The sequence below is a fragment of the Geospiza fortis genome, unplaced genomic scaffold (assembly GCF_000277835.1).
Source record: "Geospiza fortis unplaced genomic scaffold, GeoFor_1.0 scaffold255, whole genome shotgun sequence".
NCBI classification, from domain to species: Eukaryota; Metazoa; Chordata; class Aves; order Passeriformes; family Thraupidae; genus Geospiza; species Geospiza fortis.
Genome location: NW_005054497.1, coordinates 1,175,828 through 1,202,844, shown reverse-complemented (window position 1 = coordinate 1,202,844; position 27,017 = coordinate 1,175,828). Strand labels below are relative to the sequence as shown.

General features: G+C 35.8%; 1 protein-coding gene across 1 annotated transcript in view; it reads right to left on the bottom strand.

Annotated features, from left to right (window-relative positions):
* Positions 1 to 3,206: 3,206 nt before the first annotated feature.
* The window catches only part of DPY19L1 (dpy-19 like C-mannosyltransferase 1), a 58,264-nt gene continuing 34,453 nt past the window's right edge, over positions 3,207 to 27,017 (bottom strand). Inside the window, exons 12-25 of the mRNA XM_031063336.1 lie at positions 26,236 to 26,335; positions 24,798 to 24,875; positions 23,167 to 23,253; positions 21,665 to 21,724; positions 19,193 to 19,273; positions 18,308 to 18,409; positions 17,538 to 17,609; positions 16,055 to 16,104; positions 15,414 to 15,438; positions 13,680 to 13,799; positions 8,257 to 8,431; positions 7,396 to 7,495; positions 5,842 to 5,967; positions 3,207 to 4,795 (exon numbers count right to left, since the gene is read on the bottom strand). Coding sequence (XP_030919196.1) covers positions 4,639 to 4,795; positions 5,842 to 5,967; positions 7,396 to 7,495; positions 8,257 to 8,431; positions 13,680 to 13,799; positions 15,414 to 15,438; positions 16,055 to 16,104; positions 17,538 to 17,609; positions 18,308 to 18,409; positions 19,193 to 19,273; positions 21,665 to 21,724; positions 23,167 to 23,253; positions 24,798 to 24,875; positions 26,236 to 26,335 — 1,333 coding nt within the window. The 3' untranslated portion in view covers positions 3,207 to 4,638. The remainder of the gene's footprint in view (positions 4,796 to 5,841; positions 5,968 to 7,395; positions 7,496 to 8,256; positions 8,432 to 13,679; positions 13,800 to 15,413; positions 15,439 to 16,054; positions 16,105 to 17,537; positions 17,610 to 18,307; positions 18,410 to 19,192; positions 19,274 to 21,664; positions 21,725 to 23,166; positions 23,254 to 24,797; positions 24,876 to 26,235; positions 26,336 to 27,017) is intronic.

The following is a 27,017-nucleotide window of genomic DNA, read 5'->3' as shown; positions in this document are numbered from 1 at the left end:
GGGGCTGGAACTGGATGATCTTTAAGGACCATTCCAACACAAACCATTTTATGATCAAATTATGTAGTAACACAAAAACAGACAAAGTGTATCAAATCAAAGATTCTTTATGCAGCAGCCAGTAGCATAACTGCAGCTAAATCCAGCAAGGATCTAGAATAAAGAAAATTAAGGTTAAGCAAAACATATACACCTAGTGCCTTTATACAATTTGTGTTTTTAGTCGAATGGCCTTTGAAATACTCCAGGAATGTAAATGCATTTACTAAGCTAGATTCTAACTTTAGCTTTTTGAAAAAAATTTTAATAAGCAGTGCAAGGTAAACTTCTCCAAGTATAGATGCATTACATTTTACATTCCAAATAAAAGCAAGACAGCAATTCATACACCATCATAAGCTAATTTAGGAAAAAAAATAGGCGGCATCCTACTCTTGGCTATTTTCAGGCATTGCTATGTTGCTTAAGCCAAGAAAAATACAGATTTTTCAGAAATAGGTAAACTATAAAAGTCAATACTTCAGAAGAGGTTAGGATTTATTTTGCAGAGCCCAGACAGAGATACCTACACCAAAACACTAACTGTCTGCAAATAATGTTTGCTAACAGCATCTCAACACACTCCAGGGACCTGTAGTCAGAGAAGCTGAGCAACTGGTTGCTCAGTAACATGAAGATGATACTGCTCAGGTGTGCAAACACAGGGATTGTTAGTAATGGAAGTAAGAATTTGGTGCACTGGCTGTGAAAAATAAGCTTGGTCAAGCTTAAAGAATGAACCAGAGTGATTTGTCTCCTTTCAGGTAAACATTTAAACGAGAGAGGTTTTCCTGTTGCAGGCTCAGTATCACCTTTAAATGCAATCTAATCAGTGTTTTCATATTCTTCAGCCTAAAAACTGGACCTCATCCTTCCTACCAAGCAGGCGAAACAAATGCTGCTTGCACTCAAGACTCACGTCAAACATTAATAACCTTGACAGGGTGGAAGACTGGCCACAGGGATCCTCCCTGAGTCCTCAGCCAGATATGAAATCAATATTATTCATTCACTCTGTGTTTTCTATCCATATCTTTTGATCTATTGGCAATAAGTGTTCTATATATGCTGTAGCAGGAAGTAATAAAGTTGTTGAACTATTACATGATGAACCCACTCAAACAACTGACGCTTTTAGACATTATATGAATTACATCAATAATGGAGGATTACAGCATGAGATCAGGAACAAGCCAGTTTGCTGAGAAGGAGATTCTGCCTACCCCTGTAAATCCTCCTATTACTCTGTTGCAACCCAAAAGGTCAGCTTAAAGCTCCAGTACAAACAGTTCATCACAACACTTGACTTTGATTTTGTACTGAAATAAAAGTGCTTATATTGTACAGCTACAGCTGAGAACTTACTGCAACACTGACAGGTTTCACTACCTAAGCATATTCTGCACAGCTGACCAGCTCTCATATTTAGAACTTCTGCATGCCATGCAGAAAAACAATGCTGATTTCTGACAACCCTATGTTTATACTCTTCCTTACATATCTGCTTTTGCTAAAATAGTTTTCTTCACTTGGAGGGAGTCCTGTGTTTTGGAACTCCATGCCTTAATCATAAAAATTCAAGAGTTTGATTCAAGTCACTGTTTCAACTAAACTGTAAAAAAAAGTCAAAAGAGCATTTTTTAAAATGGTATATGAATAGAATGAAGTGCAGGGCAGTACTGAATAGGACTTAGCACCTTCATATCACAAAGGTGCCTCATTTGGATTCCATACTGAATATTAAGCTTGCACAATTATCAGAAGTCTGGTACCAAATTCTGCCCATTGTACTGAAGAAATTTTACACAAAACAAGCAGTATTTCAGATTCCAACAGACATTTCAGGCAGATTGTCATAGTTAACCTAAGCAGGCAGCCAAGCATCACACAGGCACTTGCTCACTCCTTCACCAGCAGGATCAGGGAGAGAATCAGGAGAGCAAAAGCCAGAAAAGTCGTGGGCTGAGATACACAGTTTAAGACAGAAAGCAAAAGCTGCACACACAAGCAAAAACCAAGGAATTAATTTAGTGCTTCCCATGGGCAGGCAAGTGCTCATCCATCTCCAGGAGAGCAGGGCCCCACCACCCACAGCAGTGACTTGGGAATACAAACACCATCACTCCAAACATCCCTCCCGTCTTCCTCCCTCTCCCCACTTTGTTATACGCTGAACACGATGCCATGGTCTGCAATGTCCCTTTGGTCAGTTTGGGTCAGTTTGTCCTGGCTGTGTGTCATCCCCACCTCCCACGCACCCACAACTTCCCGGCTAGTGTGGCAGTACGCCTTGGCTCTGCCAAAGCACAGCCTGCAGCCAAAACCAGCACAATGATCCAATATTACTAAAATGTAATGGAAACTGTCTTCAAGCATGGAAGTATTCCAGCTTTGTGCCTAAATTACTTTAAAGCCTGCATGTATTTAAAGCCAAACTTACTTGTGTTACACATTTATCGATTCAGATCTTGCAAAGACAGAAGCAACTTCAATGAGAGCTACGAAGCCTCCAACTTGTGTTTTCTGGCTGAGGTTGCAGTGATAAGCATAATGTTAACATGGTGCTCCTATGTGTTAAATGTTGTGTTGTTTAAATAAAAATTCTTACCCTTGAAACTGAGAGCAAATTACTGAGATGACAGGAAATTCATAACATAGGACACATGATTCAGGAATTCACAGGTTTCTTCCTCACAATCATATGTTGCATTTTTTACTCCACATTTTTTCATTACTAAATTTTAACACATTAATATCAAACAGATGAAAATAATTATTTGGGTTTTAGAGCAGCTTAAAGAGAGGAACAGCATAATATTCCTGGAGATGAAAATTTGCAGTGTCTACTCCATGTACTGAGTAACAGTCATCTCCTCAACAAATGTTCATTTATTAAAAATGAACATTTTTATTAAAGCACATCTTTGAAGCTGACCTTTCAAATGTTTCTTCATTCCACCAGTCTTTTCACATATTCCTGCACTGATATTTTGAATAAAAAGGAAGCCAGAAAGAGGTGTGTGATTTTGGTTTAATCATCTGCAGCCCTTCTGTGCATTTTTTTAGTTGAAAGTTTGGCTCCAATCGTATCTGCTGTGGTAACTGTGTTAAACTTCAGTTTAACAGACATAAGAGAAGTGTAACACCTACCAGAAACATGAGCACAATTTCCATCTTTCTCTTTTTTATTTAACCACATAAGTACATGTCAACATTTGGCATAAACTTCATAAAAATACAGTACCTTTTTGTGCCGAAACACTAGTCACAATGTTTATATAAAGACTTTTTCCTGCTTCCTTGAATTCAATTAACATTTTAAAAAGTGACTTCCCAAAAGCCCTTTTTTTGTGAGTTTCCTTATAGAAATTTTTCCAAAATCTATTCTGTAAAAGTTAAAAAGCTAATGCATTTTCAGCCATTCTCCCTCACCCTCTCAATAAAACAGATTATAAAAAAATAAGATGTTTTAGAATACTGATCAGTTGTTATACTACTACTTTATCACAGGTTCCCATTTAATTGACACTGTTACAGGCGTGATGGATGGTGTCCCTATAACATCCAGGATCACCAGATGCTATTAGGGCTGGAAAGACTAGTCACACCAATAGACTGATGTGAACAAAAAAAACTAGTTGAAACAAATCCAAACCATGAACAACACACGGCGAAACATCTCAGACCTTAGCACTCTTATGATGCAGTAGAATCACATTACTGTGATAGCTCCCAATGGCAATAAACATACAAAAATTCTACCAAGTCAGATAAACGACTAAAGGGTGTCCTTGCACTGGGTATCTCAGAAAGTGAGCTCTCTATTATCTAATTATAATACTGGTGTGACATCAAGATGACAGAAAAACAGCAGAACCAGTCTAATAATGCTGGAGCAATTATACTCACACAACTGACTACACCCATAGCACAACTGGGATAAATTTCATTTTTCTTTAATGCTGATGAAAAAGTCCAGGCAGGATCTAATATATGGGGAAAGGAAAAAGGGCATTAAATTTTGAAAGTAATTTCTTATCAAGTTAGGCGCTGAAGGTCTAGTTAAGGCAGTGAAGGATTTATTTTAGTATCTTTCTAAGGCTATGACAGATTTTTCCTGAATAAAGCATTTTTCCTTAAAAATTTCATGTGTATTATGCCAGCTTATTCTGAATGCATAAGAATGCTAAAAACCCTTGGACACTGAGAAGCTAAACTATTGCTTACTGCAAATATTACCCTTATTAGTCTTCTTTTTTAATATCAACAGGATTCCAATAACATGCACCAAAAAAATGAAGTTTCAAGTCCACCTACGAACTTTACCATAGCTACTTTTAGCTCTTTTTGGATCAGTGTTAAATAAAATGTGCAAACATATAATCATTTGCATAGCAAATCTCAAGGGACTGACCCTGAAATAGAAATCCAAACTGTTAGGTTTAAGATATTTCTATAATCAGAATTCACTTAAAATGGTAAAAAATAAAATACACATTTTTCCATTTTAAGTCTAGTAAAAAAGGTATTTCTGATTTAGAATTCTTACAGTTACTAGTTTAAAGATTTGAAAGACTGATGCTTCTTTGCATTGAAATGTTATTCCTTTGGAATCTTCAAGACTCTGTAATTGCTATTTTCAAATACTGTGATGAAATATGGCCTGGAATCCTTGCTCATAAGGGTACATAAAGGAATTTTTCCTCTATTAGCAGGATCTTCGACATCCCAAATTTCAGGCATACTGCAGCCAGGCCTAAAAAATAGGAATATGAAAAGAGAAATGAAGAAATGCCATAAAAAACTCATGAAGCTTCCTTCATAGTGCCCCATGAATACTTGATTGTGCCATCTGTATTTTTTAAAATTTGTCTCTATACTAGAAAAATTATCAGATTACAAAATCAATAAATATAGCAGTAATTTTAAAATAGTATTGAGAATGGCTTTTGTGGTTATGTAATTAATAAAGTATTAATTTGGAAGAGGAAGCACATAAAACAACACAAATTATGCAACACATTATACATGACCAGGGACCCTTAAAACTTCCTATAAAGTAGAGGGTGATATACATATTGCTAACATTTCTAAAGAAAATTCAGGAAATAAAACACCTTAAAAAAGCAGTAATTCCTTGTTTTTATAAAATATCATAGCCAACATCAATTCCCTGTAAATCTGCCTTTCAAAGTTATAATAACTGTGAATATTCTAATTTTATCAAAGATAATAGAAAAGAAATTGAACAGATACATTTAATTTTGTTCTAAATGAAAAGAAAATAAAATAAAAAATCCAAGCTAATTCTGCTCTGGAGGCCAGAAAGAGAAGGGGAGGCAACAACCAAGGGGGTGAGGGGGGAAGTAAAAGCATAGCTCTTTCTGGAGAACATCTTAAATGTAACAAAATTTTTATTGACTATTAGTGGTCATAACATTTTGGTGCTCCAACTATCTTTTACTCTGCACCTTTTATTCAGACCAGGCTTTCATTATTCACATACATCTGTTCCTGCCATCAAAGAATAACTGCTTCTTTCCTTTGCAATGACTTCTTTCCTTCAGGGTTTTACAGTGAAGCTTAAAAACTCATACCACACAGCTTTCCAGGTTCACACAAAGAACACAGGGTTGCTAATGAGGGTCAAGTCAATTACATCAGTTACTATCTACAGATGCTGGACAAAAATGTATTTTGGACACTTTTAAGAAATAAACCACAAATCAAAACTTGATATGAATTTTAGACTACATATTTCAGGAGTGTATCATTCTTATGAGAAAGAGGGAGATAACTTACTTTTTTCTGCTTACACACAATGACTCTTCAAGGATGTAGTAATTCACTCCTAGTTTTATCAAATCTCTTTTTACTTGACTTGCAGGTTTTCGACTGTACATGGAATACACTACTTTAGTTCTGGCCCTTCAAAAAGAAAAATCTAAGGGTTAGCTGCAATAATGCATGAAAATGTAAGCTTTAACCTCAGACTAGAAAGGAAGGCTTTTTTATTTCACAAGGTAACTATGCCAAAGCAAAGTTTACATTAATAGTGCCATTTGCTTAAGTATGATAACGTCTTCAGAAATATAATGATTCCAAGAACAAGTTATACCATTTTTCTGTAGCAGGAGACAAGTGTGTAACAAGATCCGTGGTTACTGTGAACTGCAAGTGTAAAGATGTCAAAGCAATGCATTCACCATACTCAGGTGGTGAGTATGAGTGGAATACTCAGGACTAGAAACAGCCTTGCTTGGACTGGGGTGATCAGGAGGAATCAATCCTGTGCCAAGTCTCTCCACAAAAGATCCCCATCACTGTGGGTCACTACGGTCACACCGCCCTTGCTGGGACATTTTGAAATGCAGAGCACAAGACCTGGAGTCTGCCTACAGTCATCAAGCAAAATCAGCCCTCGGACACCATGATCCTGTTTTGGAACTAGAAGACATTTAAGGGCCCTCTAGTCTATATCACATCCAGCAATATCCTCCTCTGAATGTGCAAAGCATGATGCTCTTAAAGCCCATCCATCTTCTGACACTTAATACAGGTATTGCCTGTACTTTATTTTTCCCAACCATACCCTGTCCCACGATTTTGGAACTAGGACAGAATATTTCAGTTGAAAGGGATGCACAGTGATCATCCAAGTCCCACTGTTGGGGCTGACCAAAAGTTAAAGCCCATTAATGTCAGATGGAGAACTAAGGACATAAGGCATGTAAAATAAATCCCTGCCCTTTCTCTTTTATCCCCCTCTATCTTGCTGCCTTCTTGTAGTGTTGGATTTATTTTAAGCAGTTTCACCAAATTAACAAAAAAAAATGATGCTACACTATAAAATTTAGTAAAAGAAATGCATGACCTTTTCAGATAAATCAATTTCAATTTAGGCAAATATCCTGATTTTAAAAATAACAAGAGTACAAATCTTAGTAACTCCACCCCAAAATTTCAGCTTCAATAATTAACCAATTATCACAAAAAATGACAGCCCATCACGGAAAGCTAATAGAAATAAATACACTGGCTATCTTGGAAAAAAAGTATCTGTCTACAATGTCAGGAGTAACTAGAATGAAGAAAGGATATAACTGAACTGATGAAATCAAATTCCTTAATTCTGATTTTGAAGTTTGAAGCCATATATGTCCCTAGAGTATATCCTTTCTGATGAACACAGATCCTCAAGAAATAACGTGTTTTAATTCTGACAGAAATAACAAATCCAGTTCTATGAGATTTTAACAAATTTTACAATATAACACAATGCCATTCCTACTGTGCATTACAGACATTACGAGAATCAATAGCAGACAGAAATAAAACCTCAACTGCAAAATTTACCTCAATCCCGCATCTTCATAGTGAGGATGATTTACAATAGGACGAAGTGTAGACAATTTGACACTTGCCATTGTAGGCATTGCTCCTGCAAAAACTGCATCTGAAATACACAATCAAGGGCATTTTTGAAATGAGGAATCAAACAATTAGAGAAGCAATTCAAATATCTGAGCAGTAATCCCATAGGAAAACCATGAAAAGGGTAGGGTACTCCTTTTCAAAAGGCCGTATGTGACATCAACAGGAAATGCACAAAATCAGTGTTTTAGTTTGGGTTTTTTGTAACCTTGAACTCAATATAAGCAATTAGATAACTATGCATCTAAGAATGGAGATTTAATTAACTCATCTTATTTTTCTTGAATGGGTAGAATAACATACTTGTTATAACAACTCTTTCATCAGTGTTAAACGGGCAGTAAAATCTCAGTTCACTATGGCTTTAACATATATTCCCTCTAGAAATGCAACTACCTTGTTTCCAACCAGTTTTCTGACAGATTTTAGGAAAAGGAGGGGTGCAACACAACACACACAGACATTTTTAATTCTCTTCTAGCAAAATGCGGATCATGTACCCACATACAGGACCAACATCATTTAAGTGAAAACCTATTTTAAATGGACTTGGTAAAGATGCTTTTGTTGACAATACTCCACCAGTGGTTAGAACCTCCAGAGCAGTAGCCAGGAGTCTAACAAAGGCAGCTTTTGGTGCTTTTTTGCACTGGACATATTTATGTGGACAAGTAGACATGCCAGAGCTACAGACAGTAGCAACACCTCTGCAGTCAATTGTGACAGGTTCCATGGTTCAACCTCACAATAAATGGGGACATCCTACATTATTAAATAGTTCACCTTGTCTGGTATTGACTTGTATCCACTCTAGAAGTTCTTCCTGTGGCAAATTGCTAAATTCTCCCATGATGTTCCACTGAGTTCGAAGGTTTGCAGATCCCTCTATTGTCATCAATGCTAAAATAGCAAAGACCAATGTTTTGGGCTGGACTTTATAGAAGAGCCATCCAAACAACTGAAATGCAAGAATCAATTAATTCCTAGACAACAATTCTGTAATGATGTATGCAGAACAATTAATTTTTATTTCTCTATGAGGAATCTAACATATATTGCACTATGAAACATCTCTGCTATTTCTTCTCCACTAAACTTCAGATTATAATTCATAGTACTATAATACAGTTCAGAACATAGTATTATATACAATACATACTGTATTTCACAATGCAATTCCTAAGAATTACTCATGTTTAACAAATATTGTACATTACATTTGCAATTCTAAATAAATAAGAAAAGAATTTTAAAAATCATGTTAATGTAAACTTTTAAAGTTGTATGACAAGTCTCAAATATCAAAATCTGCAAATAAAGATGATTCAATACAGCTAACTGGACTTTTCCAGTATTTTATCTCCTGTTTCCATCTAGAGTTTTTATCTGTAGTATACAGATTAGCGATTGTACTGCAAAGTTTCGAAATGTATTAGAAAGACAGACTTTGAGGATAGTAAGCTTAATGCTGCTTTATACCCCTCTCTTTCCTTTCTTGAACTGGGGTTTGCATTGTTTCCTAAAGACAATTTGCTGGAGGCTCTAAGCAAATATTCATAAATACGTGAAAAGGGGTAGTTAAAAAGCAGTACTAAATTTTCTGTGTTGAAGCTTAATTTGAGCAGTAACACTTTACCACATCCATACTTGAACCATTAATAAGGAAGTATAAACTACATTTTTTCCCAATTAGAAGGTTCCACACATCAAAAATATCAAATCCACGCTAAATAAATACATTTCATTCATAGTACTGTTACTTGGGTTTTTTTAATTAAAGCATGAAACAATAAAAGAAAGTCTCTCAGTAGAAGCTCCCACAAGGCTGACTACACCAATTAAATAGTGTGTTATCTTTCTTATAAACTAACCACAAACCACCTCAGATTATTAAAATTCTCCAGCCACTTCTCCAAAAATACAGTATACTCTACTCTCATCCCTGAAGACACACTAAACACTCAGAGACGAACAGCAATACTATCCAGGGAAAGTTAATTTCCCAAACAGGCCTGACCACTGTGTGGATCTGAAAGGATGAAGTGAAATTAATTAATTTGTAGGATGCTCTACATGAGCAAATCTCCCTTTCACCAAAAGCTGCAAAAATGTCACTTCATTGACATGCCAGTTGTCATGTTTGACAGTTCCACAACTTTTAAAATCAAAGAAAATTACATTACTGTCACGCTTTTATAAAGCCTCATTGATATTCAAAGTCTCTGAATTTAGCACTATTTTGTTTACACAAGGAGCCTAGAATGATTGAATATACATGCAATGCAAAAGAAGCATTTCTTTCACTGGATGCTGTTCCTTATGTGTTTGATTTTTTTTTACCAATTCAAGGTTTTGGGTTGTTTTTTAGTTTTTTGGTTATTTTCCCCAAATGAATATTTTAAGTATTTCTCCAGCTATTTTATTTTGTTTTCGAAATTTCTACACAGGACAGCATAATTTCCCCTAACAGAAAGAGGAAATGTGTGGCTGCAAATGGTCAAAAGTCTGAACAGTAACAACAGCAGATCTGGGACTTACTTGAAGAACAAACAGTGAGTTCAATGACAAAAATGAATCAATCCCTAATTTAATTACTCCTCCTTTTTCAACCTAAGAGAAGTAAAGGTTCTAATCACAGGTTTCTCATACTTAAAATGCAGCTGTACAGAAAAGTGAGTTAGTCCCTTTGCAAAGATGCAGCTATTTTATATTTTTATTTCATTAAAAATCCTTTCTTGAAAATGTGTTATAGAGTGAATTACTTTCCAATGAAAATCAACATTAGGTCACTTCTTTTCATCGGAAAGCATTTCAGACAATGAAAATACTCTTTATTAGAAAAAGAACATTATCATTTTTATTGCCCATCAGCTGCCACAAGCTGCTGGTAATGGGAAAATGGAAAGTGCAGGGATTCACGCAATGGGCTGAAACAACACAACATACACAATTTCTTTTCCATGTGCAAACAGTAATTTTTAGCCTCAAAAGAAATTAGATATACTAACATACCACTGCAGATAAGCTTTCATGGTCTGCTAGATGAAAGGATAGTGTAGACCTCAGTTGCAATAAGATAAATGCCTATCTTAAATTTGCTTAAAGTTTTCTCACATCTGTAAAACCAAACTGTCACTTATTAACTTATGTTCATTCAAACATCTAAAACTTTATCCAATGATATACTCTACTGAGTGTTAATCAATCATTTTGTCACAAATCTCATCTTCCTCCATCCAAGAAATTCTGGATCAGTATTGCACATACAATTAGATTTTTCAGCCTCAAAAAACTACTTCTCCTCAGCTGCCAGTATGATAGAAAAAGCTCGTTAAAAAACACTTCATATTTTCCTGGCCCTACAAAAACAAGCAAATCAATCAAAACAAGAACAAAAAAAAAGTTTTCTTATTGTTTGCTTAAGTCTTAGAAGTGATCTGCTCAATGGTGGCTCAACAGCCTTATGGGTCAGTGTTTCTCTACCATGCTGAAGCCAGTCCTGTATTGCTTGGACGATTATCAGCCTCTCTCTACTAAAGCAAGCACACATCTGTCAGACCAGGAAAAAAAACCTTCACTAATAACAGGACAAGGAAATCAATTTTATTTTCCCTTATGCTGTTCACCTAAAGTTGGATTCACCCGAATACTTCTCCTCAGGCCCAAGCCAGGCTCAGGATATTCCCAGGCTGTATTAAGTAGTGCTGCTGGTCATTTATCCCCTTCTGCACAAAATAAATGTCTGACCTGCAGCAATCCAAAGCCCTTCCCTAGCACTCATGACCTGTTTCTTTCAAGCCAACTATGCCTCCATGATGCTGCAATGAAGGAATGAAAAATTACTGGACCAGAGTCACCTGATCCAACAGGGGCAGCTCCCAGAACAGAATCTGCAATTGCAGCTCCCAGAGAAGCTTGCTCTCACTCTACAATAGGAAGCAGCAGAACAATCAAAGGGCCAAAATGCAGTTGAAAGCAGCAGATAAAAAAAAATATTGACAAAATACTGTCTACTGTCCTCCCTCCCAATATTTACACATTTATGACATGCGGCATCCTCTTAAGATCCAGCATTCACTAACTGGCCTGATGACCCCAGCTGCAGTACTAAAAACCCTCAACAATCCAGGAAAAATTACTGAAATGCTATTACTCTGGTGCTTAAAAAAAAAAAAAGTCACCATGAAGGTAAAAAAAAAATCAGCACAGATATTACTGTGGCTCAAAATATATAAATACTTTTAGTCCTGAACTTCACTACAAAACTCTACTACTACTACCACCACCACAACCAACAGGGCAGAAAAGCCCATCAAGAAATATACAGCTAAAAAAGAACCAAGAACAAATCAACTTTGGACAGCATTAATCTAAATCATAATTGTTATCTAGAAATTGGATTTAAAAGAACATTTTTTCATTTTGTTCCTCTGACTTTTGAAAAGCAGCTTCATTTTAAATTACTCAGAAATACCTTATGAAAGTTCACTTAGAAAAATAACCAGTGCAACTGCTATTGCTTGAACAACCAGACCACCTAAGAGGATGCCAGCATTTCAAGAACAACTAAGAGCTGCAAAACTGGACATCTATGAATCTTCCAGAATAGCAAGCATGTAGAGGAAATTCGTAAGTCCCAATACTCAATTACAAGGTGGCTAAAGAAAGAGGTTTTGATCATTTCTTAGTGATTTATATTTTAACTGTAGAGATTAATTTGATTTTGGCAAACACGCGGCACTTCCACCTATGCCAAGTACATCAGGCATCAAGAAAGGGATGAGCACATTTAAGCAGACTGATACTGTGTAATCTGTCCAGTGTTATAAAGAACTACCCTTCTCTAAAGATCATTTAGGAAGCAGTTCAGTTTTCTGGGAAACAATTATTTGTTCAGCTAGCCTAACATGAGATAGCTTTCTCCTCTTTGCATAAATCTGTCTCATTCACTCATCTTCCAGTTGTTTGATGGGTATCAGCTACTTCACAGACAGGAACTGCCTTTACCATAGCATCCTAATTCTCCTCTAGACACTTCTACAAAACCACAGTGCAGTGCAGGGTGACAGGAACCTCTGAAGGCTGGTTTGAGCATGGTCACCCAGAGCCAAGTGCCCCTGGTCCATATCCAGCTTCCAAATACCTCCAAGGATGGACCTGATTCTTTGGACACTCCACCACATCCCTGGGCAATCTGTGCCAACGCTTTTCACCCTCCCAGTGAAAAGTTGCCCCATGTTCAGAGGGAACATGGGGCAACTTTCAGGGTGTGCCTATTGCCTCTGGTCCTGTCACTGGGCACCACGTGAAAGACTCTGCTGTTTCTTCCAGCTTTGCACCATCAGCAAGCTCACTGAGGGTACCCTCTGTCCCACCATTCAGTCCATTAACAAAGACATAGAGCAGTCCTGGACGCAGCACTGGCCCCTCAGGTTACTGGCCTTCAACCAGACTTGGCACCTCCGATTTCTGGGCCCAGCTGTTCAGACATTTTTCAATCTACCTTTCCTGCCTGCTTCCCAGATAAAGAACCTACTTACCCTACTTTTGCTGCATGTTCAAAGCTTCTAAAATAGCTATTTAAATAAGAGATTTAATCACGTTCACTTCTCAGAAACACAGATAATGAAACATGAAAAGCCTATTCTAAGACCCTTTATATCTGGAGGAAATCTAGTTAACATTTGATGTTACAGATTATTCAAAGTAGTAAGATTAAGTCTGAGTCAGGCATATGAGTTTTGATTTTTATGACTGAAATGTTTTCAACAAGCAAGACTTCAAACGAGACTTCTAGAAAGAATTAATAGGCAGGAAATATGCAAGGCAGTAAGCTCTGAAGAGCTGTGAAAACACAGTGTAAACAAAGACAAACACTGGATAAAATTAATAGTCAATAAAAACTTGCAGTGGCATAGAGGTGTGCAAACACAGTAAAATCTAAGAGATGTCTCACTGTGCTCAAGCTTGATACACAGCATGTTAACTCGTATAATAATGCAGTTGGACAAGCTGCATAAAGCAAGATTTTTGCTTTATTTGGGAACAGGGGAGAATGGAACCATTTTTGACAGGCAATATAATCTGGTTTATTTTTATCTGGTACCCTCAGATTCAGCAATTACACACAGAGAAATCTGCTTTAGGACAAATATCTGTGTAATACTCGAAGTACTGAGATAGCTACAGGATAAAAAAGACCTTACCTGTTTTGAACACACCAAGGAAGCCATAATGCACAGATGTGGTGTTAAAAACAGCTTTAGTCTCATGATTAAAATCGCTAGGACACTGTATGCCAGCAGCTGCAGTGCATGGAATACCAGCTGAAAAGAAAAAAAAAAAAAAAACACAAGACACAGAAGCAAATTTGCATATTTTCATTTCTGCCTTAAACACACAACTTCATTTTCAGTATAGCTTAAATGACAAGCTTGTCTGAAAGAGTCCAAGTCAAAGTAAAGATATTCATATTTCAGATGGTGATAATGACTTTCTGTGATCTTTTATCTAAAGTGCATGTAGTATGCTGACGAATGGAGTAACAGGAAGGAGAAACATTATCAATAAAAGAAAAAGGAGTTAGAGAAACAGCTAGCTATTAAAAAAATCCTTAGCCATTAACAGGCTTCACTTAGACAACAACAGAATATGTAAAACTTCTTGTATAACCTCTTTATAAAAGTTGAGACCCTGCTTTTTAGTGCCCAAAATACACAAGTATAGAGTAAGAGAAGAAAACAAGATCATCCTTGATAATGACACAATCAGAAGCAGCTTGCTTTAGTATTCTAAAAAGCATCAGATACACCACTCATTACTCCTAACATTAATCTATGTTACTTGTCAAAGTGCTGTGCTAAATAGAGGCATTTTTGCAATCAGTGCTTTTATCTGATTGATTATCACAGAATCATTCAGGTTTGAAAAAGCCTCTAAGGTCATGTCCACTCATTAATCTAACACCGCCAAGTTCACTGCTAAACCATGACCTCAGTGCCACATCCACATGTCTTTAAATGCCTTCAGGGTGGTGACTCAACTCCTTCCCTGGGCAGCCTATCTTACTGCTTGATCATTCTTTTGGGTATTTTTCCTAATATCCAATCTAAACCTCCTCTAAGGCAACTTGAGCTTAAACCATGACAGACATCTACCAACTCTCGGCGCCACCTGATCCCAGTGTTTTACCACTCTCATTGTAGTAAGATTTCTTCCCTATAGTTTGTCTAAATCTATCTGATTCCAGTTCTAAGTCATTATCGCTTGTCCTAATGGAACAGGCCATGCTAAAAAGTTGTCCTTGTCTTTCTTATAGGCCCCCTTTAAGCAATGAAAGGCCCCACTAAAGTGTCCCTGCAGCCTTCTCTTCTCCAGGCTGAACATCCCCAACTCTCTCAGCCTGTCTTCATAGGAGAGGTGTTCTATCCCTCTGTTTTTGTGGACCTCTTCTGGACCTGCTCTAACAGGTCCACATTCTTCCTGTGCCAAGGGCTCCCGAGGGGCACACACTATGCTGCTTTGCAGAGTTTTACTACAAAGAACCATGTGTACTACAACATTCATTATGGCATATCTCAAAATAGAATTGGAACATTATACATCATGTGAATCCAAAGTAAAGGAACCAATCTCCTCAGTCTCCATATGGAAAACAGAAGGTCCAGCCTAGCTTCAGTGTCTTTTGAAACAGCTACAGTAAAAGCCCAAGATTCCTCTCTTGCACAATCACCCCCATTAGCCAGTATATTCCTTTGCTCAACATTTCAGAGTTATTCTGGTGACATACCAGACCCAACTTAAGATGAGGGAAATAATGATGCAAATACTTAGAGGCAAATAAACCACATGTATCAGCATCAGCCCACTGCAACCTGCATTTCAATACTGAGTATTTGCATTAACCATAGGAATAAAATTGTGCAGAAAAAGCATCTTACCTCACCATGGTTAAAACGTTCTTCTCTGAAAAAAATAACCCAAACCACATCATTATTTATGTACTACAGAAGAAATGGCTTTATACTAAAATCATCTCTAATGGCATTAGACAATGCAACTAATCCGGTAAGCATGAATTAAGTGTCAAAATTCTTTTTCCCCCTCATGCAAGTTTTGAAATAAATTGCAAATTATAACTATCTTCCTCAATCCCTGTATCTGTTTGGAAATCTCGAGTATTGATTTTAGCAGGTTTTTTTTTAATTACTTCCACGAGATGAAACTCTGGTATCTTTATAACCTGGAAGAAATTAATGGGGAAAAATAATTTGTATTCACTACTTATAGTAAAAAAGCAAAAAAAGCAAAAAAGCACATAAATATTGCTTTAGGAAAAGAGCAGAAAAGTAAATCATTAAATATAAAATCTATGTATAAATGGGTTAAGATGTCTAAAACATGTTAGAGAACTTTCATTTTAGTTATAATATAAAAATACCATTTGCAATACATCCATTCAGTTACTGAACTGCATATAACTAACCTTTCAAAAAGGACTTACATAATGTAGAATTCTGAACTTTGTAGCATAGAGCAAATCAAAATTCAGTTTTACATTAAAAAAGAAGACAATACTTACTTTTCATATCGGCCTGTGTGAGATAAGGAGCACAGAATATATTTAATTGCCTGAAGAAAAAAAGAGACAACAAAAAGTATGAACGTACTTTCAAAAGCATTTTGAAGCATTTTCAATATTTGCTAAATTAAACTACACCTGGGTAATCTCTTTTTGAGATAATGCTAAGATAAAAGACATGCAATGTTTTAGACAGAACTTCTTTTTAGAGGATGTTTAATTAGCCAGGCAGTTAGCAGTTATCCCATCTGTTCCTGTGCAAACTGTAAGTTGTTTTTATACAAATTATACATAATAAAATTTACAAAAACAGTTATAAACTCCAGTTTAGTATTCATCAGCTAAATAACAGAAATTTCTTCTAACAGACTCAGGACTGGACCTTTGCAAAAATCTTTGTAATGAGAATACAGAATTTTAAATACATGTTCTTGAAAACCTGTGTTTTTCTGACTGTATTGGGTTTACATGTCAAGGTTTCAGTAGCAGTAGCATTGCACGGGTGGCTTCTGTGGGAAGAGCCAGGGGCTGCCCCATGTCAGAGAGATCCAGCTCTAGACAGCTTCAAACCAGATCTACCACTGGGCTAAGCTGATCTCATCAGCAACACTGGTGGGGCCCCTATTGATAACACGTTTACAAAAAGGTAACTCTGGAGCACGTTTAAGAGAGCGCAGGAAGAAAATCAGGAGTGAAATGAGACTCAAGTCACTGAAGTCAGTGAAGGAGCAGGAGGAGGTGCTCCATGAGAACCACGAGATTGCAGCTTTTGGAGAACACCACAGTGATGCAAGTTTGTTTTTTTTTTCCCTGGAGGGCAATGAAGGATTACAGTGAAGCAGACAGAAATTCACCTGAGACCTGTGCAGGACCCCATGCCAGAGCAGGTGCGCATGCCTTGAAGGATGCTGCAACCCACAGAGAGCCCACAAAGGAAACAGCTCCTGGCAGGAACTGCAGCTTGTGGACAAAAGCCCACAAAGGAGCAGGTTTTCTGGCAGGAGCTGCAGCCTGTGGGGGACTCATGCTGGAGCAGTCTGTTTCTGAAGAACTGTACCCCAGGGAAAGGACCTACGCCAACCCCATTCTTAAAGCAACTGCAGCCTGCAGAAGGGACCTATTGAGCCTAGGGATGAGGAAAAGATGGCTTTAGATTTTGGTTTTCTTCTTGCATTTTATTTTTAATTTGATCTTCCTCAGTTCATGACAGCGAATCAGAGAGAGAGGCCCCTGTACTTATCTTGACCCATGAGATTTTTCTACTCTTCTTTCCCCATCATAGTGAGGGTAAGGAATGGCAGCATGGCTTGGCAGGCACCTGGCAGTCAGCAAAGGTTAACCTACCACATCAATTTCTTCCCATATCAATTTCTTCCCATATAAAATAAACAAACAAACAAAGAAATAAATAAACAGCATTCCCTTAAAAAAACCCTGAAATGTAAGTTCAAGGTAAAGGTGACTCACAAAACCAATCACTTACCCTTTTGATGATTACTCCAAAAACCACCAGAACAACTGGTAATAGCAGAGTCTTTGTGTATCTTACTGGAGTCTAAAATGGAAATCAAGCTCATTAATTGCTTCCCTTCGTCTGTAATTATTTCAATCACCATTTAAAAGAAATTAATATAATGAGACCTTTCTGGAGTAAAATGTAAATGTAAACTCCACTCAGCAATCATACTAAAGACATAATACTAGGGTCATCAGTAAATTATTTTCAGTTCTTTGGCAAGCCATTCAAAGATGAGAAATAGATTGTATCTCATCTGAATTTGAGTACTATAGCTGACTAATCTATAAACATTCTAAATGCATATCTAGGCAGTGATAAATTAAAAGAAGTCTATTAATGCCACATGATGAACTTTCAATGCTGTTCTCTTGTCTAAACTTAACATGTAAGGCCCTTGCAGCTCTCAGTACGCTTTCCATACACTCAAAACCAGGTACTGAGAGCCCCATAAAATCTTGTTTGCAGAACTGTAACCTTTCATTTATTCCTGAGGATCATTCTTCTGTCATTCAAGCAAGCATATTTCTTAGATCTAAAATCAAAACACTGCTTTGGTTTAAGTTTACTTAAATGCAATAATCCCAATTAAATTTAGCTTTAGTTCATTAATTTCTCTTTTCAAATATGTATTTGAACTTAAGATGGCAGTAGGAGGCAGGGTTCTCAAATGTTTTAAGTAACAAAAATAAACAAGAAACTCCCTCTCCCAAAATCACATATTTTGACCAAATTACCTCTTTTTCCATGAAGTCAAACTCAGCAGCGCAGGTATACATTAACGTATCAAAATCCTTGTAGCCAATAAATTTGGATTTCAATATATTTCCTATATGAGCCTGGTAGGATACACAGGAAACAAATACCAAACTGTAGTAAGCAAAAAAGGTCCTGTTTTCCACAACAAGGTAGTATAAATATGAGAAATTATACTGTATTGAGAAATATTTTTAATTAGAATAGAAGTTTATATCACTTACAGTATTGTTACAAGAAGACCAAAAATCTACTTCCCATGTATTAAATAACATCTTTGAGTCTAACACAGATAGTATGGTGTTAAATATAAAGCAGAAAACAGCAAAAAAAAAGGGAGTTACCATTGGGATTGTATTCAACAAGAGTATAGTTTAGCATAGTCATATTTTAAGATGTGATCTTCGTTATCTTTTACCCCTTGATACACATCTGCAGACAGGTTTTTAACAATAGAATAAAGGGGCTGAAATACAGCAAAGGCAGTACCTGTTACAACAAGCATATCAAAACTACCCTGAAAATTAGTTTCAGAGAAGCGTGAATTGACAAACTGAGTAAATAAAGGTGTAGGTAGAAGATACCCAAGACAAACAAAGCCCTATAAATCCACATTTAAAAACAAACACATAGAGCATTCCCTAAGACAAAAGTAAAGATATCTGTGTTTTCGCAAATTTTGGTAATAACATCTCAAAGTGATAATACATAATAAAAGAAAAAGCAAATATACAACCTCTCTCCCACTTCTATAAAACAAATTCAGGAAATTCAGGTAAGTATATCAGTAAGATGTCAAAATCAAATATTAGGAATGACAAAATTTTTGAAAGATACCAACCAGATACTCTGATAACAGAACTTACATCATCAGCTATTCCAAACACAAGAGAAGTCAGGTATTTCAAGGTGACTGTCCCAAATAACCAGGCACATCCTTCAATGACCTTCAAAAATATATTTAGAATAAAATGGATGTCTTTAACTTTTACAAATTTTTTCTTTTTTAAAAGGTTTCTTAAGTTCAGCTACTACTTACAAACTCTCCTATGTTACAACTGAAATAATTTTGCACCACTGATTTACACTACAGCTGTACCACTGCATACAACAGCGTAGCAGAGGGGGTAGAAAAACTATCTTAAAACAGGGGCAGCCTTGCTGTCTGTTCCATCTGTTTTACACATATTGGTGTGTAGGGATTGTTTTTGGACAAGAGCAGCTCCATATTATCAGGTTGTGCTAGCCTGGTAATTCAAATCTTTGGAGGAATTTGCTGATTTATAGCACTGTCTCAAGATGATCTGAAGAAGTTGATGGAAATATAAACAAAGTATGTCCAGTTACTACTTTTAGTTATGTATCAAGTTTATTCCTGTACCAAGAAGGTTAAATTCTTGGCAGTGTAGCTTAATCTAGCTAATTCTTTATAAAACTGGATCAACTGAATAGGACAACCTGTCCCAGTATCTTGTATTTGGGACTCACAGCAGATGGTTTCAGAGAGAATGCAACAAAAAACTGATCTTTGCCCTAATGTAACCAGGGTTTTATTGACGATGGGCAGCATTCATTCGTCTCATTTAATGGCTGCTAAGAAACCTAAATACCTAGGAGGTATCCTAATCCTTTACTGAATGCTTCTGGGTGTTTTTCTTCCACAGCAACTTTCTTATTCCTTATAAGCTTATTGCTGCTACCACAAGGGGCACTAAAAAAGTTATATTTTACTTTTCTGGCTTTGTCATATTCACCTTTATTTTACAAGATATAGAATTCTAACGTATTTTAAAATCTCAGCTATTTGGTAAATCTACATTAATAATTATTTTCATACTCAATGTCAATAGATTTTGGGGGAAGGCATTATAGTATGTAAATTTCTTTTAATGTAAGACACATTGACTGAGACCATACGCAATATTTACAATGTTACATATGAATTTACAAAATAATATAAACAAATTCTGCTTTCTCTACAGGTCCTTCTCTGTGATTTCCATCAAGTATTCTCCTTTTTGGTGCCTGCTCAGTAATGAATTGGTATGTTCAGAGAACTTTGTGTAAGAATACGGAGACTCCTCTGCTGAATGGTAGCACCTTATCAATTATTTTATATACATTTTTAGCATGGTGGTGGTCTTTTGGAAACTTACCATTTAATCCCACCCTTTGTTTCTGACCTTCTAATGTTCATACCTGATCTCATGGAGTTTAGTTTCTTTTATAGTTCCAGTTAGACAGCTTCTCCAAAAATTTCCTGAAATTTATGTACATTACATTCACCCACACACCCTTATCTACATCCTTCAGAGGAGTCAAACACTTTTGCAAGGCACGACTTCCTTTGACAAAGGCTGCACTGGATGTCTCTCTGCACGTACATACAGCTTAACACCTTCCTCACCATACAAGTTTTTATTCTTTTATAAAACCCAGATTTAGTTTGCTGTTCCACAAGCGCCTTGGATCTCCATTTCAGAAAACTGACATGAAATTTGCCTACACTCTGATTTTCCCTGGTACTACAGCCAGGCATGTATATATGCACTGCAGTTTCCTACAAATATTTTAATTCCTTCCTATTCTAATTCCTTTATAATAACTGTATGAATTTCATCCAGTTTTGCTAACAGCTTACCCTTCACTTAATAAGAATGTCTGTCTTAAGTCAGGCATAGTCTTGGTAGGCTCCCATTTCAGGTGTTTTTACACGTTAACATCATGTCTTAAGCAGCAAGCCAATTCTCGTGATTTCTACAGTGTTCATAATAGTTTTTGGGAGTGTTCTCCTTGTTCGTACATGACTTCTATTATCCTCCAACCTCACCCACACACTCAACAGTGTTTTACTCTGACTTGTTTCCCCCTATGCAATTTTAAGATGTTTTCTGTTGTCATAAAAATATCCTCAAAAATTATATCGATATCCACATTTTAGTGAATATCAAATGCAGTACCTTAATCTCCATTTCTGCAAGCACTGTTAGCCTTTTACTTGCATTTTCTAAATTGACCTTTACTTTAAAAGGATTCCCATACAGATCTTAGGTTTTGTAAACATGTAAAGTTGTCAATGTGAAATTAAATGTGTTGCCATTTAAAGGTTATTTCAGCTTTCTGATATAAATGAGTGTTTATGCTCTCTTTATTTCTTCAGGAATTTAACACTAATTGCTGGGAACACTGACAATTTATTAAAGACAGTAGTGCAGCTATATTCCTTGATTTTCAATTATTAGAAACGAAACCAGAAGTTGTTTCTGTATTTGACAAAAACAAACAAAAAAAAAGTCAAAGTTTTGCTCTGAAATTTCAAAATATTCAAAATTCCTTACCCATACATAGACTTCTCTTTTGCGCCTTTTCAAGATTTTTGGACTCCATTCAAGAATTCCCTAATAAAAAAAAATTAATTCACATTTTCAGGTAATGTAATAACAACAAGCTTTCTAGTACCCTGAATGAGAGGTTTTTCCTTTTGGTAAGCCTATCACACCATATATTTAGTTATTAAAAAATCTTCCATAATTAATACAACCTGAGATATGAATATATATAGTATGATTTCACCCTGCACTGGCAAAACTTGCCAACATAAAAACTCTTACTGCAGTTCAAGTACAATTATGGAAGACTACTTCTGAACGAGTAAGGAGATTCTGTATTATTCAGTTCTAAGCTTCTTTAAATCAAAACCAATGGGAAACTGAGTTCTGTCTGCTTCTGTGAATGACAAGAGACTGAAGCAAGAATAAAATAAATTACTGGCAGCATTAATACAAACAATTTTCAAGTCAGGCAACAGAGCATGGAAGGCATTAGGAGTCACTCCTTTCTGTTTCACGACACGTTCATTTTATGACACAAGGAAGACCCATTTTAGGCTAATTTGATGAACAATGTAATTAAAAGCTTCCAGAAATCCAGTCCATATGTGAGACTGAAGCCAATGTAAGTATCCAAATAACACACAAATAACAAAGACTTTTATCAAAGCAGAAAATGGGCAAGGGACTCAACAGGTTGAGAACTCAACTCAACCTGTACTTAATATATAATTACAAAAGCTGCTACAAGAAACTAGAAGAGAATCACAACAAACAAACTATACCACAGCAAATATGCAGCCAAGGTAGTCTATTACTAGCATAAGTGAGAAATTGCCACACTCTTGCTGATTGACAAAATATAAACAAACAAAAAGAATCAGAAATTAAGATGAATTGCAGCAAGCTAAAGAGGTTCATAACACTTTCTCTCCTATTTCTTGTATACATAAATCCTTTATGAGGAATTATACAAAACTGAAAGAGCTTGTGGAGTTTTTCCCTATTTAAAGAAAAATTAAGATAATGAATAGTGAGATGATGAATCTTCAGTGAGTAATTTTGCTAACACAGTGGTATGATGCAGCAGTTTCAAACAGTCTTAAACCACTGTTATATATGGCTTAGTCATTTGTTCTGCATTAGAGGATTTACTATCAATAAGAAGCATTTAAATGAAGCTCCTTCTTGCTCATGGTTTTACAGTTACTCTGGTCAAAATTACATACATGGTAAACGTTATATTTTATTAAAAAGAAGAGAACTATAAAAGTAGAAGAGCTGAGTCTTAACTGAATTTCTTTTACAAAGAGGTTTTGATGTAAATCCATGATTTCTTGAATTAGTATTTACCCCTTCACCAGATATCTTTATGGTCTAATTCTGTTTTTCATGTGAAAGTTTCGTCATCTGTCTGGTAGTGCAGCAGTTGCACATTTTACATCAATACATATATAACAGTACAGCCCTGCAGTCTCAGCACAGCATATGATTCTTCTTAAGCAACTTACCGAGATAACTACTAAAGATGCAGCATAATATGATGTCAGTAACATTGAATTACCAAACATCAGAATAAAACACACCAGAAGAGATACCTGAAAGAAGAAAATAAAAATGATTCAATTTAAAATAGAGAAGGTAAGGATTACCTAATGTGTTAATGTGTTTTAAATTTAAAAACACCTACTTTACAGTAAAGTGCAATCCTGATAAACTTGCAGATTTGTTCTGAAAACACTGATTAGGTAGCCAAGTGTAGAAAATTGTTTTAATTTATTCATTAAAAGTATGCAAGAACAAATCCTGGTCATAGGATAAATTTATGTAATACAATAGATAAATTTCTGAAGCTATTTCTAACATATTAATTTTTTTCTAAATTACTGTATTAGTTCTCTTCATCCTGTTTGTTACATTTTAGAATTCTGGACAAATGTAAAAATTAATAGAATGTTTGATGTTTTCTTTCTTCCTAACTGACAAACATTTATTTAAAATACTATCATCATCAAAGTCAAGGAAGCAGAACTCTGTCTGATCATATGCACCTAATTCAAGGCTGAAATACAACTTTTATCCACCATCCTGATCTACTGTGCTCTCTTTTTTAACAGAAAGCCATCTGAATTACATTTTCCAACTTAGAGGGCAGAAATCAATAAGCAAGCTCTGTCTCCTTTTATACGCAGGAATAAGTAAAAAATAACACAGTAATTTGCAGACTTTTCTACTCCCCTCTTCACATAGTTAGGACTTTCATTTTCCACAGAAGGAGGAGGGTGGGAGGGAGGCAAAAATTGAAAACACCACGAAACAGACTGGCAGTTTACCCAGACTCAATAAGCGGTCTCTGTAACATAACATGACTGTTTATCTATCTGAAAATAGGCTATTTATGGCACTTCAGCACCTAAGTTATGATATAGTTATTGACATAAGCCAGAAAGCTTAAGTATGTCATCCTGCTTCTGTCAAAAAGCTACCAAAGAAATCTGCTTATTTTGTCCCTGCTTTACATAAGAAATGAATCGCATAGAACTTAACATTGCCTTTAGTTTATCAGCAACAGTGTATTAAAAAAAGTTTTAAAACATATGAAATATAATTTAGTTTCTTTTCTGGAGAAATACTCTCTTTTCACCCACTGAGTTAGCATAGCACAATTTTAGCAAAAAAATATTTTTAAGCACCATCACATTTCCTAAAAAAACTTGTCTACATCTTCCTTTGTATTTCAAACTGTAATCTCACTTCAAAATGCAAAACTTTATCATTACCTCAACTTTAAAAATTAAAATCAGGTACTATGCAGAAACTTACACATCTTTTACATATCATTTCCCTTTTTTCTTGACTTTTTCACACAGTTTGGGAAAAAATGGTGTTTAACTTAACAGTTTATTTTCTTGTCCTCCTTTCTAAGTATCTCCCCAAACAGTTAAACCACAAGATCTTTCCATGGTCATGACTACAGTGGTTTTCAAAAACCCAATTTTAGTTCCAAACCAGACCCCTCCCTCCCTTATCACCGCATGTTTTCAACCTTTGTGCAACTAAGGAAAACACTTCAGACAAATGGTCTCTTTTCATGCTTTGACCTGTTTGAGGGGACTTAAGGTTTATTTTAAAAAAGCATTACCATATGAGCAGACAGTATCTTCTGTAATTTGCTGGAGTCAATATAACCCATAATACACACCGCAAATAATGAAGCTATCTAAAATCAAAAGTGAAAGAGAAGTTAAAACAATTTGCACTGGTGTACTCCTTCATGCACAAGAAAAGATTATTCAAGCAATCATTAACTTTTATTGCTACTTTTTGCTAAGTACTTAGGCATTTCATAATTATTTCTTTCAAAAATCCTGTTGTGGTGCTCTAAGTAAGAATTATCAAATACAGTTGAATATTTAAGAAATAAGTATTCAACTTTATAAAAATGCAAGTCATAAAAATACAGCACAAACACATTACCTTTCACCTTTAAATTTAAAACAAAATTTTTAAAAAACCCAAACCAAACAAACAAAAAACCCAAACCAAATAAACCAAACCAAACAAAAATGGAAAAAAAAACCCCAACAAATAAAAATCCTCAAATAAACCAAAACCAAAAAACCCAAAATATATCAGTTAAAACCACAAAAGAATTACTCAATAATTTTAAGTTTTCAGCAAAGTATGGAAATATCCACAATTTGCTGCTGAGGAAAATAAGGCTTGTTGACTTATGGATTAGACAGCGTCTTAAAAGTCATATGGGAAATTAATGAAATTATGAAGTGAACTTGAATTTTCAAATTTCAGGCTCAGCACCTTGAACGGGTTATAGTGACGAGTTTTTCTCAATATTTTACAGAATTTATTGGTTTCCTCTTATGCAGTTAGAAACCTCGCACACCACAGTTTATATTGATTGTTTAAAGCTATCTACTCAAACCAGGCAAACTCTGCTTCAAGTAAGGCAGACAAGTGAAAAGGTCTGGAGACACAGATTTTGAATTTCAGTCAACAGGCTACATTGCAACCAACTCAAACAGGGAGAAAGTTGCTGTATGACAGTATCCTACGGTTCCAATCAGCATTCCCTAGATTTCAGTGCTAACTACAGTTACTTCAACTATCTAAAATCTCAGACTACAGCACTACACACGAACTCATCAAAATTATATACGAAATCATGCAAAATCATGCCAGCTATTACATGCCATGCAAACACCGACACATTTAAAACTTTTTAACAGCCTGATCAATGCCTTATTTTTTATTTTTGTGCTTCAAAAGACAAAGTTTTTTTTTCTTGTTCTAAGGTACTGATCTCAGGCTAGAGGCTGTTTATGTGGGAAAAGTAAATATTTTTAGATCTGGAGACAGAATGATAAGAGGTGTAAACAGTCAACTTTTAAACTCAAGACTAGCAAGATTGATGTGGTAAAGGGTGAGAATCTTTCCTGACAGCGAGAATGAAATCTGGCTCAAAAGGAAAGTCTAGTTGTGAATTCAATGGCTGTCTACACAAAACAGTCAATTTGTCCAGGTTAGACAAAGAGGCTATTTAGAGGTGAATATGGGCTTACCTGAGTTAGAAGAACAAACTGAGCAAACTGCCAGGGAAGCATGAAAAAGATATTAGAAACACACAGTGCAATCAAGCTTCCTGTATTAATACTCGGAATCCTTGGGAAAAAGAGACAGAATAGGCATCAGTGAGTACAATTACACAGGTGCTTGCATATAATTGAAAAGTACAATAGAAAATGCAATAAAAACACAGCTACCTTGGAAGATAGCTAGCAATATTGATCAACTACAAATAACACTGCCCAAGTAAATTTAATATCTTTTTTTCTTGAGTTTCCATGGCAACAGCTCTGATTCCTTAACTGTTTGAAGACTCACTGGTTACCAAACAAGTCTTCTCCTGGCAGTATGCAGTAGAGCAGGCCAAAGCATGTCATTTGCAAGTGCTTCACCTTCTTGTGATGACTCTACAGTCAGGTCACAACCATTTCCATTTCAGATGAAATCACAACTGTTTCAGAATGGTCTGCATTTGAAAGTGATTTAACTCCTCTCTCTCACATTTTTTCCATATTTACTTTCTGCTAGGAATTCTGAGTGATGTTTCAGGGAAGGAGACAATGACAAGTACATGAAATTCATCTGTAACTGAAACCCCAGTCTATTCTCCATGTCTGGAAATAAATGCTATTTAAAATATTTAATCCTGTGTTGATTCAAGTTCAATTCTGAAACATGTCATGTTTCAAATTTCACTAAATTCTAGAGAGTACATATCTTTTCCTCATATAAAATCCACAAATTAGTGACAAGCATGAAATACTTTTGCTTTAAACAT